The following is a 17,589-nucleotide window of genomic DNA, read 5'->3' as shown; positions in this document are numbered from 1 at the left end:
CAGCATGCATGTTCCAGCTTGAGCAGGGGCAGGGAATCTTGGTTCAGGCTTGTTGGCTTTTTATTTCCAGATGCAGAGGAAGCTGTTTTTGGCCTTCCCCTAATTGACATTACACACTAACTCCTCAGGGGAACAGCTGACCAAAGATCCCTACAGCCTAGGGCAAAGGTAATGACCAACCTTGCTGATCCTGGAAGATCTCTGGGAGTTCACAAACAGGAACCTTGCAATGAAGCCATTGGTGGACTGTAGTGAGATATTCATAAAGTAAGACCTTCAGAAAACAGAATTTTTCAATTTAATACGATTTTACATGAATAGCACTTTTTACAAAACATTGTTCCAAAGCAGCTTTACAGAAAAAAATAGAAAGACAGTACCTTACAAACTACCCAGTGAACAAGCCAAATGCATCAGTGAAAAGGAAAGCCTGTGAATTAGAAACCTTGGAAGGAACCAAGAGCCCTTTTGAGGTTGCGTTAACCAAAAACAATTCTGCCATTTTTTGTATTTTAAGAACATTAGCAGTTGATTCAAAATGTGTTCTCTTAAATTGGAGTAAAAAAAGAAAACTAAAAATTGTCTTTTAGACATACACTGTAAACCCTTAAGTTGTCATTACTGTAAAAAAATCAAGTTGTCTTAAGTATTACTTGAAATGTCAAGTTTTGGACTCGTAACTCAAATATTTAAGTTCATTGAACTTATTTTTCTTAAAAATCCATAGACTTAAGATTTAAAGTGTTAATAACTCAAACTACTGAGTACAAAATTGAGGCTATGGGAATACCCACAATCCCTTGCTGCTTGAATTATGTTTCCTTGGCCAGAAGGAACAGATTGGGGAATTTAAATAATTGTTATTAAGAATTCATAGATGTTTAGCTCTTTTGTTGTATTATTTATGCTTTGTTGCAAATAGTTGTTTGGTGTAATGTTACCATTAGGGTGATCTCTTTGGTCAAGTTGGACCCTGATCACACTATCTCAGTTCTCTTTGTGCACGTGCAGCTGAAGTGCATATATGCATTTCTGTAAAGAATTATTTAATAACTGACCTAGAATCAGTTGTCATCTTTATTTGAGCTGTGCTGTTGTTCGATCTAAAATTGAATCAATTCAATTAAAATGTACAACAGTAGAAACAACAATATTTAAATTCAAATCTGAATTAAGTCTACTTGCATGTAGTTAACTCAACTATTTAAGTTCATGCTACTTGAAAACCAAGTTAACTGAACTGAAATACTCAAGTTTTGGGAGACCCCATTACTCAATGGAATTGAGGGAACGAGTTTACTCAATCAAATGAGTGCAATGAACTTAGGGTTTTCAGTGTAAGGTCTACTTATTGTCTCTTTTTTTTAGAAATACTCCCACAGTAAAGGTTATTAAAAGGGAACAGATGCGAAAACTAGGGGAGTACGTAAAAGTTTTCAAAGCGCATGCACAATTAGGCCAGAAAATTGACATGAGTGAGTATTTGGGGAGAGAAAAAAGACCTTTGGATGTTAGTGCTCTGAAGACATTTGGAAGTTGCTGTATTTTACCACAGATGTCTCATGTGATTAAAGATGCAGTATGTAACAATTCTCATGTAATATTCACGTTTTTTTTTTTGCAAATGTGTGAAAGGCTTGTAACGCAACTTAAAAAATGAGCCCTTCCCGGACTTCCTAGGTTGCTTATTAAAGCCTGTAGACTGATTTTCATGCGAAGGGAGCGGGTCGGTTTTGCCGGGAAAATCCAAAGGATGTGACGTTTATGCACGCTCCCGAGAGCTTTGCCTCAGTGCTTCACTTCCGCTATTCAACAGCAACAACAAACAGTCTGCAACACTAGGTAACGTTACTTTAGAGATGGAATCCAGCAAAAGGCCAGCTCCCAGCACAACACCGACTCCAACACAAACTCAGAGTGAGCCAAAAAAAAAAAAAAGAAAAAACGTTTATCTTCTGAATTCCATCTGGCTAAGCGGGAATGTGATCGTGGTCAAGTGAAAACTAGAGTGAACATCAGCAGGGAATTTGATTCCTGGAGGGAGCTTTGTTTGGTTTTGGGGATCAAAACAGACCCTGAATTGGCATTCTTCTTATTGGACAGGTAAGCTTACAATGCAAAAAGACCCATTCATTAGTGTAACATAACTTGGTTATACAAAAAATATATACATTCTATTATTATAAAACAATAGCGTATCGATATATCAAAATGACAGTTGTGATGGAATCGCATCAATACTGAATTGTGTCAACATATGTATAATGTATGGTCTATTTTATAAACAGCTACTGTCATCATCCACCAAATTTAGCTAACAGCTATTGATAAAGCTGGCTAGCTATCTACTGCCGACATAGGCTATCGTATAAATGTAGTCAATGTATCATGCAAAGAAACGTGATTACTTCAAACTAGAGGCCTGCACTCCCATGGGTCTACTGCGGGACCTGCGGGACCCTACGCAACACAGTGCGGCATGGGATGAGATTTGATGGGTGGGTGCAGGTGGGAAAACACTCATGTGTGTGCGGGTTGCGGGAGAATAAAATGCTTTGCAAGACTCCCGCAAAACAGAAATATCGAAAAAATATAATATATAAAAGCAAATAAATTGTTATTCATTTATTGCACAAGAACAACAACAACGACTAAAATAGGCGCAAGGTCGGTGGCTAACTCTTTCTCGCGTGGTCCATGCGGCAGAAAGTAGCTTACCACACTGAGGCAAAATGTCTGAGCATGACACAGGTGGATCCCTTAGTGCTACAGATGTTAATTCTTTATTAAAGAAAGGAACTTACAAAACTACAAAGCCAACCAAAGGAAAATCTGGTATTTGGAGATGTTTTTCGATTGTATGCGACAGCGAGGGAAAGCACCTTCCTTTTGCTTGCTGCGACAAATGCAGCAAGATACTCACATACAACGGGCACAAGTCCGGAACTTCATGCGTGTAAAGTTTTGAGAAGCCAAACTTCCCTGACATTTATGGAATTCTAATTTTGAAATGCTAGATTCTGTGTCTCAACAGTATGATGACATTGCAATAATCCTGTTGGATAATAAACAGTATGACAAAGTAGGGTGCATCAACAAGAATACTCTTAAAACCCTGGTGACTTTTTTTAAGCAGTTCAAAGACGCAACCAATGACTTGGAGTCAGACAATACAGCCTTAAGTGCTTCTCTATTTCTGCTGTGGTCCGTAAGACTAAGAAACCACTGCGAAGCAGCCAGGGCTGACTGCATTCTCACTGAAATTGCATCGACTTGTGCACAACGTCTGGACGAACTAATGTCGCCAAAGAGTTTGGCAGCAAATGGAATTCACATGCTCTACAAAATAGCAACATTCCTCACTCCCAAACTGCATCAGTTAAAGATGATTGATTATAATGAAAGACAATCTGTGATTCATGCCATCAAAGTGCTAGTTGATGAGTTGGGGTTTGATGAGGTAAACTCAGAGGAAAACTCACAACCACCGCCAGCAAAAAAGGCTGCTTTTCAAGACTTTGCGGAATGGGAGGATACTGACACCATGGACAGCGACGTGTCATTAGATTCTGAAATTTCAGGATATTTAAAGGTCAAGCTGGACGGATCAGAAGCACACGGACTCAAGGATGTCCTACAGTGGTGGAAAAGACAATGTCAAGAGTATCCGAGATTAAGCAAATTAACACGCCATGTACTTTGCATCCCAGCTTCCAGCGCACCATCGGAGAGAGCTTTCAGTATTTGCGGTCGCATACTGGAGCAGAGACGCATTAATCTGAAGCCCTCATCGGTGAATGACATCCTATTCCTGCATGGACACATTAAGTAGGCATACAGTTTCTTTAGTTAATTCAGTTTATTTGTATTTATTTATTTATTTGCTAAATATTGAAGATATGCATATTGTTATTAGAGGATATGAATAGTTTTTGTTTAATTTTTGGACAGGTATTGCTAAAAGCAAAAAAAGGCTCCATATTCTTAAGCATATATAGCTAAATGCTTTTCTGTTTGGCTTTAAAAATCTGTGAGAAATCCAGGTTTATTATTTTTATTTCTATTATTATTCTTTTCCATTGTAACTTTTTTTTTTTTTTTCCTGACTGGGCCTAAATATACACTATATTGCCAAAAGTATTCGCTCACCCATCCAAATAATTGAATGCAGGTGTTCCAATCACTTCCATGGCCACAGGTGTATAAAATGAAGCACCTAGGCATGTAGACTGCTTCTACAAACATTTGTGAAAGAATGGGCCGCTCTCAGGAGCTCAGTGAATTCCAGCGTGGTACTGTGATAGGATGCCACCTGTGCAACAAGTCCAGTCGTGAAATTTCCTCGCTACTAAATATTCCACAGTCAACTGTTAGTGGTATTATAACAAAGTGGAAGCAATTGGGAATGACAGCAACTCAGCCATGAAGTGGTAGGCCACGTAAAATGACAGAGCGGGGTCAGCGGATGCTGAGGCGCATAGTGCGCAGAGGTCGCCAACTTTCTGCAGAGTCAATCGCTACAGACCTCCAAAGTTCATGTGGCCTTCAGATTAGCTCAAGAACAGTGCGTAGAGAGCTTCATGGAATGGGTTTCCATGGCCGAGCAGCTGCATCCAAGCCATACATCACCAAGTGCAATGCAAAGCTTCGGATGCAGTGGTGTAAAGCACACCGCCACTGGATTCTAGAGCAGTGGAGACGCGTTCTCTGGAGTGACGAATCACGCTTCTCCATCTGGCAATCTGATGGACGAGTTTGGGTTTGGCGGTTGCCAGGAGAACGGTACTTGTCTGACTGCATTGTGCCAAATGTGAAGTTTGGTGGAGGGGGGATTATGGTGTGGGGTTGTTTTTTCAGGAGCTGGGCTTGGCCCCTTAGTTCCAGTGAAAGGAACTCTGAATGCTTCAGCATACCAAGAGATTTTGGACAATTCCATGCTACCAACTTTGTGGGAACAGTTTGGGGATGGCCCCTTCCTGTTCCAACATGACTGCACACCAGTGCACAAAGCAAGGTCCATAAAGACATGGATGAGCAAGTTTGGTGTGGAAGAACTTGACTGGCCTGCACAGAGTCCTGACCTCAACCCGATAGAGCACCTTTGGGATGAATTAGAGCGAAGACTGCGAGCCAGGCCTTCTCGTCCAACATCAGTGTCTGACCTCACAAATGTGCTTCTGGAATAATGGTCAAAAATTCCCATAAACACACTCCTAAACCTTGTGGAAAGCCTTCCCAGAAGAGTTGAAGCTGTTATAGCTGCAAAGGGTGGGCCGACGTCATATTAAACCCTATGGATTAAGAATGGGATGTCACTTAAGTTCATATGTGTCTAAAGGCAGATGAGCGAATACTTTTGGCAATATAGTGTATGTTCTAAACGTTTTGTGCTAAACACACCTTTCCATTGACACATTGAATTAAGCAGAAAGGGATAATGAAACATTTTTGTTTATTCTATGTTTCTTTTTTTATTTTATTCAACGGGGGAGCAAGTGGAAAAACGTAGCCTACTAAAAAATATACGTATACTTCTACCTGCGGGCTTTTGCGGGAGGCAGTGGGGCAAAACGTGAATGTTGCAGGTGGGAGCAGGAGAAGATAACATATTTTTGCGGGAACGGGACAGAATCCAGCGGGAGCGGGACCAAAAAATTCGTCCTGCGCAGGTATCTACTTCAAACTACAGTCTCGCACAGCCAGACCTATATCCACACTTTGTTTTAGTCCTGTTCCTGCACTGGAGAGTCAAATATAATATACAGTCTTGAAGTTTGTATAAAACAATCACAACTGTGTAAATTTAATTATGCTACCTCATCTGTCAGTATGATGCCGGTGAATCACGTTCAGTCTCTTTGTACGTTACGCCATTTTTTTGGCCGATGCTCGCTCGCTCGCGTCCCTATGGAGTGTGTGCATGAGCGCGAGCACAAGCAACAGGTAGCTGGCTGCAGTTCACTTAATGGCCACAGGTGTCATTAATAACAAGGGTTTCTAAATCTTACAACCTGCACCTTTAAACACCAGTGTAAATTACTTTCTTCATACTGTTCTTTGTGGAGTCGTTGTGACATAATTAGCTGTGAAGTGCAGAATACTGTGGGCAAGTGAGTGCATGTAAGAAAGTATGTTTATGTATGAGTCAATACCTAATGTTAGGGTCAAGAATCTTACAGGCAGCATGAAATCAAAGCTGACCCTATAAATATACTGTATACAGAAAATATACTGTACATTCCTGGTATTATTGTGAATGATTCATCAGTGCACATTATTCCAAAGAAAAAAGTTTGTCTACATAATCTTTCTTCAAAATGTAATAACTTTTCTCCACCTTAAAAAAAATTATTTCCTTTTCAGCTGACATCACCAAGGCTATATGGGCGGGGAAAATAATGTTAACCAAGAACCAAGTAGCAATTTAGGCATTGTTTGAGGCTAATTTTGTAGGTAATAAAGTACCGTCCAACATATTTTATCATTTCATTCATGATTACATCGCATACGTAAGTAAAATGGGTCACAAATGCTGTTTCATGTTGACTTGAAGCACATTCCCAAAACAAAATGCAATGACATATATTGTTTGCTTTCATTCCCTATCAACGTGTATAACGCTTGAAAATTAAGTGTAAATCAAGGTTAAGTAAGCTTGGGCAGTGATGTGTAGCTGCAATGGGAGGAAGTCAGTGAGTGAGTGAGAGAAAGAAAGAAAGCTTTAAGGAGAGAAGTCCCTGTGTGCAGTTGTGCCAGTCTAGGTTAAACACAGCATGAGCTGGGCTCGCAGACACACAGGATAGGTGCCTAAATGGAATCAGGCCTGTTAGATTTATGGCCATTTGTTCAGAGAGTGTTCATCCATTGGCTATTATGGAATAATTAGAGTAGAAGGTGAAGCTCTGAGACCAGTGAAAATCAATACGGCTGTCGAGAGCGATTCTGCCCTTCCCACTCCGAACGGTATTAGCACCAAACCTCTGTCTCTTCACACTTCTTCATCCTCTCTTCCAGCAATTTCATCAGCTGCCCTTCTCCCCACCCTACTGACCTGCCATGTTCCTCCCTCCCTCTAAGTACCCCTGTTCTCCCCTCTAAGCTGCATGCGCATTAGGCCTTAATATACTGCACCGGCCCATCACTCATAGTCGGCAGTAGAGATGGAAAGTGCAGGTCGATTCAGTCATACAGTAGACTGGAGGTGTGTTTAAAATTTGTGGATCGGGCAACTGTGTCCTAACCAGAACGATGCAATAAAGTGATAAATCTTATTTGTTATTTCTTCATCCTAATTATTATTTCAGTCACTCACCTTGTACAGCTTGAGACTGGCCTCATGACGAGAGTTGACTGTGTGCATCCTCAACTTCTCCAAGCTGTTGGTGTAGTAATCGCAGGCGTTACATTTGAGGTGCACAGGGTTGCCAATGGCCACGCACTTGAGGCGCCACTCATTGCCCTTGCCGCCCTCTTTGATGTGCGCCACCAGCTGGTATTTCTGCACGTGCTTGTCGGTCTTGCAGTGCAGCTGGAAGTTGGCCTTGAGCTGCGTGGTGTAGTGACACAGCTTGCATTGGTGCGAGTCGCCCACCACTGCCCTCCACTCGTCCTCGGGGAGCGAGCGTTCGGCACTCATGTGCAGGCCCAGCACGTCCAGGTTGTCAGTCGTGAAGCGGTTGCACACAGCGCACTGGAAGAGTTTGAGGGAGGGGTCACTGGTCTGGGATAGGCTCTCACCCAGGGTCATCAACTCCTCGGAGACCAGCTGTCCCCCACCCAGGCGTACATCCATGGCCATATCCCCACCAACTAAGGGAAGAGGACACAAACAGAGATCATTGCTAGTCATATATAATGTGTTTCAGAACATTTAGACCTTTAAGATCAACAAAACCTAATTTTCCTCAACAACAAAGAACTTTTGGACATATGGACCAATACAATGTAAACATAAGGGTTGGGCACTTCATCTGTTCAGGACATTTTCTGTTGCAGGAATGTCCTGGGAAAAAGGGAAAAGGTGCATAGTTCAGCCTTTCAACAAAGCGCCATGTTTGTCTGTGCAGTCAATGTGGATTTGCTCTCCTGCTCCAACAACTGAGAGAAAAAGTGAGAAGAAAAGAGAAACTGGAGGTGTGGATTTACAGAGTCCTGTTTGAATTACTGCACTTTCATAGCCCTGCCATTATATCAACCCCAGAAGATTTGAGCTGCAGTGCAAAAATAAAGTTATTCAATCATTACAGAAGAACTAAAGCATTCCCCAGCACATTATACTGAAAATCAACCAGACCTTTTTTTCATGAAATAATAAACAAAATAGAACTGTCATTTTTCAGAACCCTCTGGTACTTTCACCTTTGATTGGACAACATCGATACAGAATCACCATCCAGGTTATTCCTGCTCAAAGCTTCTGTGTTTTTTAAGGAATTAAAAAGAAAATGCAGGAGCCAATGAAACCAGATATTCAATAACTGTAGTGCAAGGATTCCATGAACAGATTGGGGAAGACGCTAGAGGCAGAGATTTGGAGGGAATGGTTGCATAGTCATTTTTGCCTCCGCCTGCTGATCTTCAATCTCTAAGTGCCCAGACTGAGTGCACTGGCTGAACCTGTATGGCTTTACACTAAATTAATTCTAGCAGATCCTTATTGGGGCAGCATGTGGCCTGCTCATTTCATCATTACCTTTAGCTTTTACAGCAGGAACAGGGAGACCCCTGACAATCCCCCTCAAATCATTCCCAGATCCACCACTTGCAGTTCAATCTCGCTCCATCACTCAAAGTTTCTCTTTTTAAATTGCTGTTTTCAGGTTGTCTGCCTCTTATTGCTCACCTCTTTGTGAGTTATCCTTCAAGCAAACTCCCCTCTTTAGTACTCTTACAGCCGCTATCAAAGTGCTCTTATTGATTAACAAAGCCATTTTCTTTTTCTTCCATAAACCTCTCAACTATACACCTTTAAATCTATAGATTATATTCACTTTTCATAACCTCTTAAGCATGATGCCTTGTAATCTAAATATTTTGAATATTTTTCTTACATTAGTTAGTAAAAGGATGTGTGGAACGACTAATTTCAATGATGTTTAAATGTAAATTTTGGAGACAACTAGTCGACTAATCTAAAGTGCAAGAAACCCTCAGAAAACCGTTTAAAAAAAAAACAAAAAAAAAAACTGTTTATGCGACCCATTTAAAATACTTAATCTTTTCCAACAGCCAAATCTGACACTAATTCTGCTGAAAAGGGGCGTTTATCTGTGACATGCTTGCCTTGCATTATGATCATAGTTCATTAAATATAGAACATGAAATGCATTCACTGAATCAACATTAGCGAATACAGGCATATTTACTGAAAACAATTTAATGAAATAGGCAGGACCAATAAAGCAGCAAACCTAATAGCCTGTTCTAAAATGAATTCACCAAGTAAAAGTTACTTAACACATTAAAACAGTCAGGACATTGTTGAAAATAATTAACAAGCCAAATCTACTACAGAAAAAAAATGCATTAGTCTATGATCTAATATGACAGCTGTTCGGTAAAGAACGTTAAACAATAACTGTTATGATGTAAAATAAATAAATAAAATAGGATAGAAAAAAAAAAAATAGGCCTGTGAGAAATGCACAATAAACCTTAATATTTTGTTCTAAACATGAAATTACACAGAATAAAATATAGTTTAACTAGCTAAGAAGTCGGCACATAGCTGAAATAGCCTTCTTAAACAGCAGGCTAAAAATAATTTGCATACCTAGCCTAAAAAAAGCCATTTCCTGGGCTACTTACAAAAATTTTTGAATAGCAAAATTAACATCATCATGGTCCAGTGAAAGACGGGACCTGACTCACCTGAGGCGATTATCTAGCACTTGAAATAGCCAGCTCAGTGGGAAAATCGCTTGCAATCATGCACAGATTTAAAAAAGACTCAAATGTGAAAACATTCATAGCGACTTGCAAGCCAAAGTTATGGAAATCCACTTCCCACACTACCACTGAAGTGATTTCAGTTGCTACTATACTCGAGAGGACATTTTCATGTGTGCACTGTGAGAGAAAGTGAAGAAGCACAAGCAGCCTTAGTTTACACCTGCACCAGATTTCCTCTTTTTTAATAACTGTAATAAGTAATTATATTTAAAACGTAAAATTAACATGAGTAATTTAAGATCAGCCTTTGTAAAAAAAATTAAAAGAAAAAAAATTATATATATTTTTTAATAGTTTTTAATCTAATGTAAACCTTACATCCGTTTTAGAAGAGTTTATTGTATTTTGTGACTGAATCAATAAATGTGGTGAAATGTCGCTAGCGTTAGATTGCTAGGTAGATATTTTAGTTCAATGATGTACAATTTTCTGTGTACATAGGTTGATTATGGCATATTCTTTTTCGCTACAGGGGTCCAAGCACCTCCACCCCTAGCAAGAGTTGTCCTCATTCTAGCAACCCGCGTGAGCTTCAGATCTGTGGTGGGGCAGGCAACTCTCCAGTATTTTGAATTTGGACTGCAGTACCCATTTCAAACGCTTGTTGTCAATCTTACATATAGCACCTTCAAAACGCAAAAAAAAAAAAATTATAAATAAAAATAATTTTAAATATTGTGGTGATTCATAAAAGATGAAAAAACAAAACAGAAGAGATGTGATATGTCATCTCAACCCTAAATACAGCAAACTGTTCCTAAATAGTTCTGATTCTACACATTCATGTTTTGTTGTGTGACTTTCAATGTATGTGTCTGGACCGAACATTTTAAATTGTTTGTGTAATGACACCACTGTACTTTATAAGCCTAATGCCATGTAATTTCTTCCCTGTAATATGCGTATTGAACATTCTCTCACTGGAAAATCAAGCAAATGGCTAGAAGATGGAGGATAAAAAATAAAAATAAATAAAAAAAAGAATTAGTCATGGCAATCAATTCCTTTTTACGTCTTTGAGCTGGCAACAGTTTGAGACAAGTCTGTGCAAATTGTGGGCTTGTAGCTGGCACGCTACATTCTCTGCTATGCTGCTGAATTACGCTCACTAAGCCCTTTTGACCATGCCAAAATATATAGCTGCAATTACAAAAACAGGAAAAAAGTAGTTGCATAGTAATGACATGAAAACAGCTGTGAAAAAAAAGGGGAGAAAAAGAAACAGGGGCAACAATAGGGGAAATTTCCCAGCCAAAGTGACGCAGATAGAATGACAGAATGTGTCAGCCTTCACAAAAACACACGTAAACAAACTATTCCAATCACTTTGGTTGTTAGACCGAGCATGATAGCTGTGTTATAGCACCATGCCATTATTTCTGGAAAGCTAGACACTGAAACGGTTGCCACTGACTGCTTCTGAAACTGTAAATCAGTTTAAATACCTCACCTTAGTGACAGTGATATCACTCTAGTCAATTCTTTTCAGTAGAACATCACACACAGTTTGTTTTCCACACACTGTGTTGAGTGGTCCTTTTCTCTCTGCATATCAACACTCTCTGCCCTTCAAATACAATTCAGTCTTCTTTGCATCTCTTCTTTATTTCTCTCTCTTTTACTTCTTCACACACCTTTTCAACAGTTGTTTAAGAGGGTGAGTGCTTGTTAAACCAGGCAGGCAGGTGTGCCTGAAGGCAACAGGCAGAGACAGAGAGCTGCCAGCTTGTGGAGGAAATAAAGTGTTTGTGGCTGCATTTGTATGGTTGGAGATAATGAAGTAGCAAGAGTGAATCTGGAAATCCCACATATGGAAACAAGAGAATTACAGCATGTATAATTAAAATTATTGAATTGGCCATGTTTGTATTGGCGGAGATAATGATGTAGCAAGAGTGAACCTAGAAGTCCTTCATATTGGAAGGGAAGTAAAAATACAGCATAAAGAATTCAAAAAATCTATTCCTGTCCCCTATACAAAGCAAAATTTCAATTTGTTTTCAAAGTTAAGCCCAGCAAACAGCACAAGACCAAATGAAAATATTTCTCAATAATATAAATGAAATGTTCTAAACAGGTTAGATAATACATGTTAACTATATGTATTTTAATCAACTCACCTAGTGCTGGGGCCAGGGCCGCCATGTTTGGGTCCAGATGAAAACCTCCAAGTAAGAACTGGGCATCAGCTCCAGAGGGATCCATCTTAGGGCCCGGTGGCAGGCTCATGTTCTGGGTCAAGTAGTACTGGTACAGCTCAGCCTCTGAAGGTGATGGCATGGCCCCAAAACCAAGCCGGCCATGCTGCATTTGGGTCATGTTCTGTTGTAGCAGCATCATGTTGTGCATGTGTTTCTCACTTGTCATGTGAATGCGCAGGTTACGTGCTACATTGGTCTCATAGTCACATACCTCACACCTCCAAGTGGGTTTACTTTTTGGCTTGGTAGGTGAGGGCGCACCACAGGGCCCTGCCATGTGGGTGGAGGACTGGGTTGGATGGTGGTGGTGACTAGGGTGATGGCTGCTGGCCTGGGTAGCAGAGGAAACAGGCACCACCCCACCAGGCGCATGCCCAAACACCTGTTCACCAGCAGTTGGAATAGATCCTCCATTCTGTAATGTCTGCATGTTGTTAAGATGCTTGTCAGACTGCATATGAATGCTTAGGTTTCCTTTGGTGGTAGTGGAATAGTTGCACACTTCACAGCGGAAGGGCTTGTAGCCACAAGTGTAGCTCTCCCCTCGGGCCAGGCGGGGATGGCTCTGCCCACTGCTGCAGTACATACAGGAGCCTCCAGAGTCAGGGTGCTTCTCCTTCATATGGGCCTCCAGGGTCTGCTGGTATTTGTAGTGCCAGTTACACTTAGGACACTTCAGTGTCTTGCACGAATTACGTGAGTGCATCATGGTCATATGGCCACCCAATGAGCGTGAAGAGCCTAGGACAGTATCACACTTTGGGCACTCCACCCCGCTTCCTCCATTGCCCCCAGCCCCATGGTTCTGGGTGCAGTCACCCATTCCTGACATGTCACAAGCAGCTGCATGATGGGGGTGCGTGTGGGCATTGGGTGAAGGGTGTGGGTGGTGATGGTGGTGAAGGTGGTGGTGGTGGAGGAGGGCAGTGCTGTCCTCATCTCCCTCTGCTGGGCATTCATTTGGTTCAGGAGCTGTGGCACTATCTCGATTGGCACTTTCCTCAGCAGCGGCATTGGAGGCAAGAGGGGAGGATGTGCTCGCAGAGGAGCAGGCAGCCCCATCCTCTTCACCCCCTCTGCCGATGGCTGCCACCATTGCCATGGGGACTGTGAACCCCTGGCAGTTAAAGCTCAGAGGGAGTTCTGAAGTCCTCCCCCCACCATCTGCAGCCATCCCCTCCTCTGACCCCCTGATAGAGGAAGAGGACATGGAAGCAGAAGCTTTGCTGCTGAGTGTGGGGCTGGCTGCAGAGAGAGAAGCAGAAGGCTGGAGAGCGTTACTAGGCATTAATAAAGGAGATTTGGAGATGCTTTGGTTTGAAACAGCCAGTTCCCCCACAAATAAGCCACCGCTGCTACTTCCACTACAGGCCACCCCATGGCCTTCATCCTCTACCTCTTCATCCTCTTCTTCTAAAAGAAACTCCTCCTCTTCCTCTGAGGCCATATCCTCACCAGGAAGGAGAGCCTTACTTTCACAGGTTCCTGCATCCCCATCCTCCCCTCTATGAGTCCCCTCTTTCCCCACAAACCCCTCTGTTCTCCTACCCTGCGTCTTAGACAGAGTGCTGGAGTCTTTGGCTGGGCATGGGGTTGATGTAAGGGAGGGTGGTTTAGGGCTGCCAAGGCCCCCCAGTGTGAGGAGGGCTTGTTGCTGGAGACCCGAATTAGAGTCTTTGCTTAGGAGGCTCTCACCTCCTTCACTACTGCCTCCCCCTTCTAAATGAACCCCACTGAATGTGCCATAAAAGCTCTGGCCTGAGTTCATGGGTACCAGGGTGGGTGTTGGAGGAGAGTTCTTATTTTTTGGTTCTAGGAAGCTAATGAGTGGCTCTTTGTCCTTGCCAATGCCCTGTATAATGGCTGATGCATGCTTGTGGCCTAAAAGCCTATGCTCGTCCTCACACAGGGTCATGCGATGATCGTGGACTGCGTGAGTGACAAAGGAGCGTGCGTAGCCGAAGGACAGCTTGCAGAGGAAACACATGAGGATAGGCTTGCCTTTGCCATACAGGGCCAGGCCATCAAATTTAGAGAAATCCACATTGTTGGGAACATCTTTGGATACGCAGGACTTCTTGGCAGACCCGTCGCTGTTCAGGTAATCCTTGTTGCTTTTGTGCCGCACATCAAAGACGCGGAAACTGTGCAGGACAGGACTGAGGCCTGCCAGGGTTGAGGTATTGGGAAAACCTTGGTCTGAGGAGTCAAACCATTTTCCAAATGACGAGGCTATATGGAACGTGTTGATGATCTGAGGGTACACAGAAGAAGAGGTCCCTGCAGGCTCCCCTGGCTTTCCCCCACTGGGGAGAGAGTTTGAGGAGAGCAGGCCTGGTTCCATGCTCCCATCGCTTTGGATCAGCTGGCTGAGACTCTCCACAATGTAGGCAGAGCCATCAGGCTGGTAGACTATCTCTCCCGCCAGGTTTTCCACGTCACTACTCTCTTCTTCCTCCTCTTCCTCTCCTTCACTCCCACTCTCTGTGACTCCTCTCCGATGGGAGGGTTGTTGCCGCATGAGCATGGGCATGCCCCCTCCACTTGGCACCATGGGAACACCAGGGAAGGGCTGCAGACTTGGGAAACAGCTGTCTATCTCCATTTCGTCCAAGTCTTCCAAATCTTCGTCCTCTTCTCCACAGCTCACTCCCTCTTGCTCCTCCTCCTCTATTCCCTCTGCTTTAGGGTGCAGCCGTCCGGTAGCGGAGCTATCGCTGGGAGCCTGCGACCGTGTTTGTTGTTGCTGCTGCTCTCTCACAGTTTCGCGGGGTGTGCTGGGGTTCTGGAGATGAGCTGGGTGGGGTGCAGAGAGAGACAAGGGCTCCAAGGAAGAGGGCTGGTTACAGGGTGAGACCTGTGCGTTAGTGTGATCGTTCCAGGGCTGTGGATAGAGCTGCTGCTGGGAGGTGGCAGAGGAGCCAAGCCCATCGTCTGTCCCAGAAACCACGGGAGACTCACAGCTTTCCATGCTGATGCCTACATGAGGCGTTCATCGCATCCAAGCCTGATGAGGAAAAAGAGAAAAAGACATCATTAAAACTCTGCTTATAATGTATAATGATAATAAAATACACAAGACATATTTAATGCTTTCTTTTCATTGTTTCTATTCAAGCTAATGATCAGTCTTGCAATGCTGAACATTCAACCAAACATAAAGTATTTTGAGAAATGGTAAAGCTATGTATAGAGAGAGAGAGAGCAAGAGAGAGAGGAGCTGCTTAATGTATAGTTGATTAGATGAGAAACAAAAGTGTGAGATCTAATATTGGACAATGACAGAGTGCTCATTAGGTTAGATTAGGTACTTAAACAATACCTCAGACAAGCACTAATAAGGCAGCTCAGATGCCTCATTCTGTCATATCAGCCAGTTACCATCTTTTATCTAGACCTTCCACACAACACCCGGAGTCTGCCCTGTTCTAAATCCTGCATACATTTTTTTTTTTTTTTAATTAACGTTGGGTATGAGAAACAGAGTAACAGAACAACTTAATGGATAAAAAGGCTCCATTGTGCTGCTAATTAGACACAGTGAAATACGCCATCAGCACACGATCCATCTCACACCCGCAGAAAGAACTGAAGGTTACAGAAATATATTAGCTATGCTGTTTTAGGACCTCCATTATAGAGAGATCCCACACACAGTACATAGTGCTCAAATAGGTGATAGCTGAATGTATGCTTTTGAGACACACTATAGATGAGTTCATATGAATATAAACAACAAAGAGCCAAGAGCAGGCCACAATTTCAAGCAGGCAAGGAGATAAAATGATAACCAGAGATACTGCTGAGCTAATAATTTTAATAAAGGGATGCAGGCAGTATTGATTAAAGGGGGCAACCAAACTGAAACCAATAACTCTTGGCCTGCCCTTTCACCCTCCATTGCTGAATATTACATGAGCAAAGTTTCCCGGCAGCATGCTAACCACCATGCCCTGCCTGATTAGCACATTCACTGCCTCTACTTGATTTATTTACTTATTTACTTAGGGATGCAAATTTCAGCAGTCCTGTGTCTGCAGTCCCACCCCCACCAACTGTATTAACATGAGAGCGCTTGGCTGGGAAGACTGATCATGTTTGACTACCTCTTCATGAATGTCTGACGAAAATTTGACTATAACCTATCCCCCCCCCCCCCGCCCATCTTCTTTCTTAACTGTGGTTTTATTCAGCACAAATTTTACTTAGATTTCTAATAAATTAACATTATAATTACAAAAATAATGTGCATTTCATCAAACTGAATAGACACCCAATATAAATAATTTGATTGCAAGTGCTCTCAAGCTTGTACATGGCAATATAAAATGCTTCTTTATTAAACAAATATGCAAGAATTAAGTATGCAGTACAATTTAACAGATTATAGAAAGTGTCCAAAAACTCCATTCCAGTGACCGGTTCCTAGTGCCGTCTCTAAAACCTGCAGCAACATTCCGAATTTGTATGTAATAGAGGGCTCAACGATTATGACTAAAAAGTCTGGTGATCTCAAATGGTCAGTCTTGAAAATTTGCCATGATATGCATTTCATTTGAAGCAATTGAGATGGCTTCCTTTAAATAATTAGACAGTGTTACAGAGTGGCGGCCCAAGCCGTCTGCTGCTTACAGAAAACAGGATTGCCCTTTAAAATGGAGATGGTCTAATTTAATAACCTGCAGTGGTTACTGATGGAATAGGATTGTCTGGAGTCTGCCAGTCGCAGATGGGCGGGCAGATATAATGCAGTTTGTCCGCTAAAAGTCTGCTTCCAAAGCGACACCTGTTTAAGAAGGGAAATCTTTAATCTCTACCCTTCACTCAGGAAGGCCTATACATGCAAGCAGATGCATCCTCAGTCAACTAAAGAAAATACATATTAGGCCACCCTCTCACCCAGTACAACAGCTCTCAACCCACAAGTGTGGATTACTGTAATGCCAATGCAGAGAATTCAAACACTCCATAACCCAGCACAATATGGACGATATAACCTGGGCAAGTTATATTAGACAACATGCATACATGTTTTCACTTCTTTCCAGATAAAAAATTTTGGGACAAAAGTGTACCAGACCTAGCTTAGGCATACTAAGAGTGCTTAAACTACAATACAATATCAAAGTTTGGAAGACAGTTACTGCCCCACTGATGAGCTGTAGAGGGACAGTGATGGTCTTTTCTGTAAATTTAGTATGGTCACCAACTACTATCAGTGGTTTATCCTGTATTTTTCTCCACTAACATTAAGCAGAATAGAAAACATTCCCCCCTCACCCTTCCAAACAAAGTAGATAAGGTTTTTAATGATTAAAAAAAAAAGCACAGTACATAAAGAACACTGTCAAACACAGGGTCTGGATGTAATTTAGAGGGGATAGAAAATTAGATAAGTTTACATTTATGGGCCCTTTTTATTTGGTGAGATTTAGCG

General features: G+C 42.1%; 1 protein-coding gene across 1 annotated transcript in view; it reads right to left on the bottom strand.

Annotated features, from left to right (window-relative positions):
* Positions 1-17,589, bottom strand: part of LOC127409580 (zinc finger homeobox protein 3-like) — a 213,905-nt gene that overhangs the window by 129,810 nt on the left and 66,506 nt on the right. The window contains exons 2-3 of the mRNA XM_051682970.1: positions 12,072-15,159; positions 7,313-7,809 (exon numbers count right to left, since the gene is read on the bottom strand). Coding sequence (XP_051538930.1) covers positions 7,313-7,809; positions 12,072-15,123 — 3,549 coding nt within the window. The 5' untranslated portion in view covers positions 15,124-15,159. The remainder of the gene's footprint in view (positions 1-7,312; positions 7,810-12,071; positions 15,160-17,589) is intronic.

Source organism: Myxocyprinus asiaticus, chromosome 1, assembly GCF_019703515.2.
Source record: "Myxocyprinus asiaticus isolate MX2 ecotype Aquarium Trade chromosome 1, UBuf_Myxa_2, whole genome shotgun sequence".
Classification (NCBI taxonomy): Eukaryota; Metazoa; Chordata; class Actinopteri; order Cypriniformes; family Catostomidae; genus Myxocyprinus; species Myxocyprinus asiaticus.
The sequence above is the reverse complement of the archived record's forward strand: the minus strand, read 5'-3'. Positions and strand labels throughout refer to the sequence as shown.